The sequence below is a fragment of the Musca domestica genome, unplaced genomic scaffold (assembly GCF_030504385.1).
Source record: "Musca domestica strain aabys unplaced genomic scaffold, Musca_domestica.polishedcontigs.V.1.1 181, whole genome shotgun sequence".
NCBI lineage: Eukaryota > Metazoa > Arthropoda > Insecta > Diptera > Muscidae > Musca > Musca domestica.
In genome coordinates, this window is record NW_026712240.1 from 156,079 (window position 1) to 165,598 (window position 9,520).

The 9,520-nt window shown below is 36.3% G+C and overlaps 1 protein-coding gene across 2 annotated transcripts; it reads right to left on the reverse strand.

The window, feature by feature from the left end:
• Positions 1 to 2,736: 2,736 nt before the first annotated feature.
• LOC101895676 (RNA-binding protein 45) lies at positions 2,737 to 7,844 on the reverse strand. Of its 2 annotated transcripts, XM_059121034.1 has the most exons (9): positions 7,796 to 7,844; positions 7,228 to 7,569; positions 6,515 to 7,152; positions 6,367 to 6,430; positions 6,210 to 6,307; positions 6,032 to 6,138; positions 5,807 to 5,977; positions 5,672 to 5,750; positions 2,737 to 3,219 (listed from the first exon to the last, which is right to left on the reverse strand). In XM_059121034.1, exons 2-8 carry the CDS (start codon positions 7,536 to 7,538, stop codon positions 5,676 to 5,678), a joined length of 1,464 nt encoding a protein of 487 aa, XP_058977017.1. In that variant the 5' UTR covers positions 7,539 to 7,569; positions 7,796 to 7,844; the 3' UTR covers positions 2,737 to 3,219; positions 5,672 to 5,675. The 2 variants fall into 2 exon arrangements, with proteins under 2 accessions (XP_058977017.1, XP_058977016.1); XM_059121033.1 differs by lacking the exon at positions 7,796 to 7,844 and having other exon boundaries at positions 7,228 to 7,666.
• Between the last annotated feature and the right edge of the window lie 1,676 nt (positions 7,845 to 9,520).

The window sequence follows — 9,520 nt, forward strand, 5'->3', positions numbered from 1 at the left end:
ATGTAACCATCTCTATTGAAGGCCTGTTGAAAATCGTCTAGAGAATAACGAAATTAACGACCCCGCGCACCATAGTTTCGACAGGAGTGAAGAATAAACTTGGACCTGCATCTGAACGAGCGGTCTCCCGTCAACCCTCACATGGACCTGGAAACGGGAACCCATGGTTTTGAATTGATACGAAACAAAAACATGAACGAAAGAAAAAACAGAGAATAAACATAGGTGTCGAAGAGACTCCATTGGCAGAAGCTCGAGTCTACAAGATAACCATATGGGATAGGAAGATACCCTAGAGGGCAGAAGGCAAGTGTCTAATAACAAAGGTTCTGGAAATGATGTGATGTGCTTATTACATTTAAATTTCCAGGTCCAGGTACCATTGTAAGGTCTTCATTAGAAAGGAAGAGAGGTTAATCGGTCTGTAGTCTTTGGGTAATGTCTGACTAGGTTTCTCAGCTTTGGGAATATAGGTCACCGTTACCTCTTTACATAGGCAGAGTACGGAGCACAACGTAAAATTAACTAGTTGGACGTTATACTGTCTATCCAACATAAGAAAAGCTTTCTCCTAGTCAAAATTAAATTATATACCGCCGAAAGGAATCAAAATCGAGCCGGCACGAACATGATTATTGTATTAATAGACTGTGATTTGAAATTGATGAAATCTCGGCTGACGGCTGTGAACATGAATATGTTGGGAAGCGAAACCTTACATGAATGACTTCTGGGCCAAAGCTGCCTTCGTCCCGTTAAAGTTTGGCAAGCCTTAAATTATGTTCAATGTTCGTCCCATTAAGTTGTTAGTGGAGGCTCGAATGTATATACCCTATTAACACAGATCTGGTTCTGATGAGTAGGTCTCATGAGGATCTCCTATGGTCTCATATGGATCTGAAAACAGGGCTCCATTGGGTCTGGGCGATACAACATATTCTACTAGCGGAAAACATTATAGGTGTAGAAGATTTCTCGAGTTTACAGGCTTATCATATGGAAGAGGTAAATTCCTTAGTGGGCAGAAGTACGGTGATTGTTAGGCAAATATCTGCCATATAAGCTAAAAAGTGTCTAATAACAAGTAAAAAACTTTAAGTTATGCTGGGCCGAACTTTGAATACGCTCCACCATTTGGTACGAATTTGACAATTTAAAAAAAAAAAAAAATAAAATTCTGTTTAAATCTAAATCTAAAATACCGGATGTAGACGTTATATTAGGGTCTATACGACGACGTGGGCCTGCATAGGCACTTTTTATAAGCCGTTACAACATTCAAATGCGAAACTTGAAAAAATCGGCGAATAATGTAGCTAAAATCATCAACATTTTATTTGGGGGCTATACCAAAACGTCGATCTGCACAGACAATTTTCTGTCATAGTCTGTAGTATCCGTTACGAACTTTAAATACTAAATTTGAAACAATTCCGGTGAATAATGTCGATAAAATCATCAAAATACCGAATATCGGGAGGTGCCGTTATATGGGGGTTATACGAAGACCTGGACCTGCACAGACAATTTTCTGTCATAGGCTGTAGTATCCGTTACGAACTTCAAATACCAATTTTGAAACAATTCCGGTGACTAATGTCACTTAAACCAAACCAAAATACCGAAAATAGGGAGGTACCATTATACGGGGGCTATACGAAAATGTGGACCTGCACAGACAATTTTCTGTCTTAGGATGTAGCATCCATTACGAACTTCCAATTCCAAATTTGAAACAATTCCGGTGACTAATGTCACTTAAACCATCAAAATACCGAAAATAGGGAGGTACCATTATATGGGGGCTATACCAAAACGTGGACTTACATGGCCCATTTTTAATACCAAAAGTCCTGCAGACATAATATACATTTGAATACAATTTTATCAACCTACTTCATTTTGTTCGGAAGCTAGAGTGATTTCCACAGACGGACGGCCCTCGATAAATTGACATAGAATTTTATGCTGATCTATATACTGTGTGGGGTTTAAAATATATATTTCGAAGTGTTACAAACGGGAAAGGAAGCCGAGGGTCTCTAGACCAGATTTATTCCATGCTCAATCATTTCACTTAATAATGCCTATGGACCTGAGGTTCTTATACTGTATTTTACGAAATCTGGTAGCAGTATCTACCCCTTCTATAGACTCACAAAAACTTATTCAAGATCTACGTTCGGCATTCCAACCAGTACTAAGTTTAGTTTTGTTGGCCCTGTTATAATGGTCTCCTTACTGTTTTCCAAAGAATACTAAGCCGGGATTTGCTCCCATGTAGGTGATTGGACAAGATTTATCATAGCTTAAACGTAGGACTCTTGTGACAAAATTCACTGCCCTCTCGACACCATTGGTTGATTACAGATCTCGATAAGTCTGTTTCAACTCTGGCGTGATTTGAATTTGCCCGAATCTGTTCTCCTTGGGATCCTAAAAGATATTTGTCTGACTTTGTGGGGAGCGAAAGTGAACCATTTCCAACCTAAACCTTAGCAGTCCCCCTCGGCTATTCAATTAAAGAACTCTGAAATTCAGAAAAAAACTTTACATTTATAAAAATTAATACTTACATAAAATATAACTTTGCAATGAATAAAACAAGTCGATTTCAAGGGAATTATTACCATTGAAAATGAATAAATAAAATTGATTATTTTGTTGTTTCATGTGGATAAATAATTGTTTTGTTGGGTAGTGTAATACTTAGGAGTTTGAAGAGAAAAAATGTAGTTGTGTTATATTTTTTTGGAGATTAATACGTTATTTGAAATTTTGTTCATGTTTTTTTATGTTTTCCATTAAATCATTGTTGTTGTTGTTCATTGAAGTCTAGTCATACTTAATAAGAGTGTTGGGTAAAAAAACAGGTGTCGCTACATTTTCTTTGTGACAAATGTCCGTGTATAATTAAGTTTATATGAGAATGCGTGCTGAGTGTGTGTGTTGATTACTATATACTGTACTTTTTTCATGTAGAAATAGGTCCATTCAATCCGATTCAGTTCAAAAGTCCTTCCTTCTGTTTTCTTTCGTTTCGTTCCGTTCAATATACATCTATATATATATATTCTACTTCCAGTTCTTTTGATGTCAGTTCAATTTTGTATGTATTTCTATTCCTATAAGTTTCAGTAGTATATATGTGAGTCGTCTCTGTTCATGTCCATACTCTTATACTTGTTCAGTTAGTTGTCGTCATTTTGTGATTGTTGTCTGTGAAAAATAGAAAATAAAAAAGATCTTGTATGATGTTGGGAGAACAAGTTTTTTTTTTTAAGAAAGAGAATAAGTTTTGTTGTTGCTGTTGTATTATTTTTGCTGTCCTGTAAAAAAGTGAAATTGAATTAATAGACAATACTGGACGGATGACATGATCCTTTGTGGGTGATGGAAAATAACGTTTTACTTACCATTTTAAAAATTTAAACAAAAACTACAACTAATCAATTTAAAAGAATATAAAAATAGAGGATGTCGAGATCGACAAGGGAAGGTAGCTATTCAAAAATCTTTAAAGATATCTTCCCCTGTCCCTTGCTTTTGAAAAATGAATTATAAAGAAATCTAGCTATAGGTAAATTGGTCACATAGAGGTACTTTTGAAATAAATCTATATACAAACAAGATTAAAATATGAAATGTATAAACTTAAACAATAACAGGGTGAGATGAAAAATCTGCAACCAACTTCAGACTGCTGTCATTTCTAAGACACTCATCTGACAGCTGTTAAAATTTTTCCAGTGACAGCTCATTTTATTGTTTACAAGCGTACAAAAGCATTTTGGTTAGAATATTCCAAAAAAAAAAGTTATTCGTGATGCAATTTAAGCGTGCTAGTGCGATTTCTTTATATTTGGCTGGAAAACCACAAGTGGCTATCGTTAGAGCACTCCAGCATTTAAATGTGAATAAATCTTTTGTGTCTCGTACCGTCGCTCGTTGCCGTGATACTGGTAGCGTAGACCGACGTCAAAAAAGTGGACGGAAGAAAACAGTAACATCGGCAGAAATGGTTCGAAAATTAAAGAAGTGACTTGATCGAACAGTGGCCGAAAAAAGGCTCGTCAGCTGAACAGATCGCAATATTCAATTCGGTAAATATTGAAAAATGAGCTCGGGGTAAAGCCATTGAAATTCCAAAAAGGGCAAGAACTTACACCGCAACAGAAAGGAAATAGACTCAAAAAAGCTAAAGAGTAGCTTCGCTTAGCCGAAAGTGGTGGACTGCCGAATTTGGTTTTGTCCGATGAGAAAACATTCGTTGTCCAGCAGTTTGTAAACAAACAAACGAACAAATTATCGTGTTTACTTGCCAATGAGGTCAGCTGAAGACTGAAAATGTGCACCTTCGGTTGGCCACCAGAACTCAAGCACTGGCCATAGTATGGGTGCGTCGCCATAACAGCCGATGGTCGCGCTCCGCTCATATTAATCGACCGTGGCATTAGAATAACGCACGCAAACATTTTGGCTCCAGACCTTGGTCATTCCAACAGGACTCAGCACGCGACACCCAAGAATGGTTACAAAATGAGGTTCCTCCATTCATTTCCAGCGCACAATGACCACCAAAATCTCCGGATACCAATCCGTTGGACTATTGAGTGTGGAGTATTTTGGAACGCAAGGTTGGCACTAAAAGCTACCAGTGACACCTCAGGCAAGCGCTTCGCCGGGTATGGGCCAAAATACCGAAGAGCAACATTCGGACAGCGTGTGACGGTTTCATTGGCCGTTTGAAGGCCATAATTCGTACCAAAGATGACCAATTCGAACAAATCTAAACTTATTCTAACATTTGATGCTATTTCCGACATTTTTTGCTTTCATTCAATAAAATTTAAATTTTGGCTTTGTTGCAATTTTTTTTTATCTCACCCTGTGTATCTAGTATTTGGAACATATCATATTTTATCCTCTGCAATAAATGCCTACACGCTTGTCTCTGAGATGTGCCTGGTAACCCAAAATACAAGAGAAGTCTGTTAAGGAGAATTCTGTGGGGAATTTAAATTTGGAACTGTATGGGAATCATTAGAAAAAATCATTCTCTGCAATAAATACTCATGTTGTAGGGCAATATGCTTGTCTTTGTGATGTGCTGGTAACCCAACATATGAATAAAGTCTGTAAAGTAAAATTCTGAGGGCAAATTAAAATGTTCACTGTATAAGAGTTTCAATCCAATGAATCCCGCCAATGGGGATCATTAGAACAGACCATCCTCTGCAATAAATACTTTTGTTGTAGGTCTATATGCTTGTCTTTGTGATGTGCCTGGCAACCCACAATATGAGAAAAGTCTGTCAAGGAGAATTGTAAGAATACTTCCAAAGGGTCTCTATCTGTAAAATTCCTATATATTCCATCCATAGAAGATCTGCTAAAGGGCCCTTTCCCATTCATAGAAGGCCTGGATTATTTCAACAAACATTGTAAGCCGGTCTCCTATCAATTTGTACCATTTTTTTCAGTACCAAACATCCTGCTTTCAACCCAAACATTACACCCTAGTCACACATGCATGGAAGGATAAACATAAAGATGTGATTTCACGTAGACATCTAAATATGTTCCGTGCACATAGGGGGGCTACTTTGACCACAGATATATGGAAAATATTTACAAAATTAAAAGAGATACCATTGCAGGAATTACTTACATTTCTAATTACGACGCATACGTTTGCGATTACCATCACCATCATCGTTATTGTGATCACGCTCCTCGGCTTCCAATACCTGGAAACACAACAAAACATTTATTTCAGTTTATCTATTATATAATCCCTAAATACCTTAATACGGGTACCACATATCTCAGCACCATGCAATGTCTGCATTGCATTTATTGCTGAATTTTTGTTGGCATACTTAACGTAGCCACAATTTTTGTTTGGCAATAGATACACGTCCATTAGACCTCTCCAGCATGAGAAGACATTTTTCAAAATGGACATTGGCACATTCTGAAAACAAAATCATTAATAATGAAACCATAAAATTAGAAAAATGTATCGTACCGATGTCAAAACAATGAACAAGCGTTGGGCACACTGTGCATCTGCGGGAGCCATGGGTTCTACTGGCGGTAATGGCACATTACAAACCGCATCCATTTTTGTACGTTCTATAAAGAATAGGAATAATGGGTTAAGCTACAGATTTTATAATAATACAACTGAAATGCATTGGACTTACTATCAATAAACGAAGTATCGATGCGAGCAGAGCTCATACCAGAAACCTTGGCTATAATGCGTTCACCAGCTGGATATTCCAGGCCATGTAATTTATCTCTAAAAATTAAGAACATATTAAAGAAATCTGCAAACAAATTTAAAATGAAAATAAATACCTGGCATATATAGCTGCCTCGGGACTGTCATAGACCACAATGGCTTCATTGGTGCGAGGGCCACCTACAAAATTAAAAAAAATGTCAAAAGTCTTTTCAAGTCACTTCATAGCACAAAACTGCTACAATAACATGTCTTCATACTCACACTCCCTTAAAATTTTGCAATTATTCAAACCCGGAATAATATTGAACAAATGCCACAGTTGATCTTGATTAACACAATTGCTAATAATGACTTCCAGGCATGTGGGATTCGGTACCGGGACATTTTGTAGGCGCAGAAATTGAGCCATTTCCTTATTGCTTGAAACGTTGTTGCCCCAATTATTGTAGCTACCACCACCCGATGGCATATTATTGAAACCACCACCACCCATTCCAGCTCCAAAATTATTGCTGGGGCCACCAAAGCCCATATTATCTTTCATCATGTTTCCAGAGCCACGCCCTCCTCCGCCACCACCACGGCCTCCCATCACTGTATTATCATCTCTAGACGACAAAGAACGCCCTGAATCTTTTGGTTCAGCAAAAACGGGCTTGTATTTGGCAGGGCAATTTTCCAAAGCAATCGCCGCATCCAAAAATTTACTATAACGTATGTAACCAAAACCTTTGGGATTGCCCGATTGTTTGTCACGCAATAATGTGACATTTTCCACTTGGCCCCATTGACTGAATTCATCGCGTAACTCATCTTCGGTGGCCGTTTTGGGACACACAATAAAGAGGCGTACATATTTTTCATGTTCATTGTCGGATTTTGTGGAACCTTGGTTGCGACTAAAACAAAGGGAGGGAAAGGTTTATTTGTTACCCTTAACACTCACATTACACAGATACAGAAATACAACTTACCTTGCAGCCACCAAAACTTTTAATGTTCTATCCAGCGAACCAATTGTCTTGCCATTCATTTCCTCCTGGGCCCTGGCCGCTTGTGACGTTTTGGCATATTTGATATAGGTTATGCCTTTGCTTTCGCCGGTATGTTTGTCTTTTACAACCCATATATCTTCGATGTCACCAAATTGGCTAAATGCTTCACGAAAATCTTCCTCCGTATGGGCTTTGTTGCAAATGATGAAAAGACGTGACATAGGCGGGTCATCGCCCTGATCACGGGCACCACGCCCTCCATCGCGGGATTGTGAACGATTTTCGTACATATTTTTAGGGGGAATTTAACACTATTATGGGCTGAAAAATCCAAAGGAAAAGTTTTAATTGCAAAATACACCGACACAAGCACGACGCTGCTTGCTTGATGACAAATGTGTATGTGTCAAATCACTATGTCAATCAACAAAGAAAGACGTTCCAGGTAAGAAGGTAAAATGAAGTGCTTGATAAAAACTAAACAGAAAGCAAAATCACCGAGTGCATCTGTTGTTTACGAATGAGTGTAATGGGTAATGCCGATTACCTTTGCTACCTTTGTTGTTTACGCGGTACGAGATGTACACTTTTATTTGCGGAAAAAACTTTGACTAAAAAAAAAGACGTTTGGTGTGGTTTGAAATTATGACTTGCTTTCTTTATTTTTCACTGGCTTATATACTAAAATTCTGTTTATTGCTGCATTTTCGTTGTCGGAAATGCAGCAGAAAAGAAAATACAGTTTTAAGCTAATATTAATATTTAAGTAAACAATTCTTTGGAAATTTGTCTGGAATAAAATGTTGAATTGCATATCAATATTTTAATAAACAATTCTTACAAATAAAGTATTAACGAATATTTATTCTTTGGAAATTTATTTTATAAAAATGCTGGATTTGCATATTAATATTTTGGTAAACAATTCTTTGGAATAATAAAATGTGGAACGATTCTCATTAAGGGAATAACGGGAGACACTATCGTTGAGGGGAATTAGTAGTTGATACTATAACACCCCCACCGCTAGTTTGAGGCTCCGACGAAACTATATTATTTTTATTCCATTGTTTATAATATTTTCATCTTTTAATTGTACACTTGTTACGTATGTGTTCTTGATCTTAATGACGTGTATAAAAATAACTAAGATACAAATTGATACAATAATAGAGACATCAATGCCAAAACTTATAATTTTTGTGTTCTTATCTTTATACAATGCTTGTTTCAATGTTTCTTCATATTCTATTTGTTTTAAATATAATGATTCAATTTTTATATCGGCTAGAGTTGTGTTACTATTTTCTTTAATTTTTGTTATTAGGTTTGGTAGGATAAATTTATCGTGTATTTTTATTTTAATATTCGTAAAAGTTTTATTTAATGTGTTTATTTCACAATTTTCGAATTTGATCAAAAAGTTGCCGGTAATTCTCAGTTTGGCTTTGTTACAGTTATGAGTTATTTTATTGTTAAAGTTTTTAAGAATTAGTATTCCCGGAATGATTTCGGTTACTTCTTGTTTATTTGATGGTTGCATTTTACAATTAGCTTCTTCGAATTTTAGTATGTTATTTAAGCAATTGTCTTCGATTTTAATTAGATTTCTTTTTAGGTTATCTTTAATGTAAGTACTGTAAATGTTACTTTCTAGATCTATGAGTACGTCAGAATAATTAAGCTGTATGGATCTGTTATTCTTATCAGGGATTGGTACGAATGTTACCATGGATAGAGGATCTTTTGAAAAATGTGGAATGGAAAGAATTATGATAACGTTGTTATCGTGGAGTGCTATGGTTACTTAATGTTGGTGTAACTGTCAAAGTCTGTAATTAGGTTAAGTTCGGTTTGAGTAAGAATATCTGTAGGAATTATTCCTAGTTTGCTGGAAAAGATAATTTGTCCGATGTCATCCACATGTTGTTGTAAAAGTGTGATATCGTTGTTGATCTGGTATATGTGTTCTATAAAGGTTATTTCTTCTCTATGGTTGAAATTTTATTCCCTATAATATTCTTGAATTTGACTAAGTAGTCCCCGATAATGTTTTGTTGATAGTTTATATGGTTAGTTATGTTCTGGATTTGGGAGTTCATGACATTGTTTATATAAGTTAGTTTGTTCATTTTGTTAGTTAAGTTTTCTTCGTTCGAATGTAGAGATTTGAGAGCTTCAGTTATTTGTTCTTCATCATCGCTGTCCATTGTACCTGCAATCATTTTTAAGCCTTTTCCTATAATGTTTAAGAGTGCCCGTTCTTTCTAAA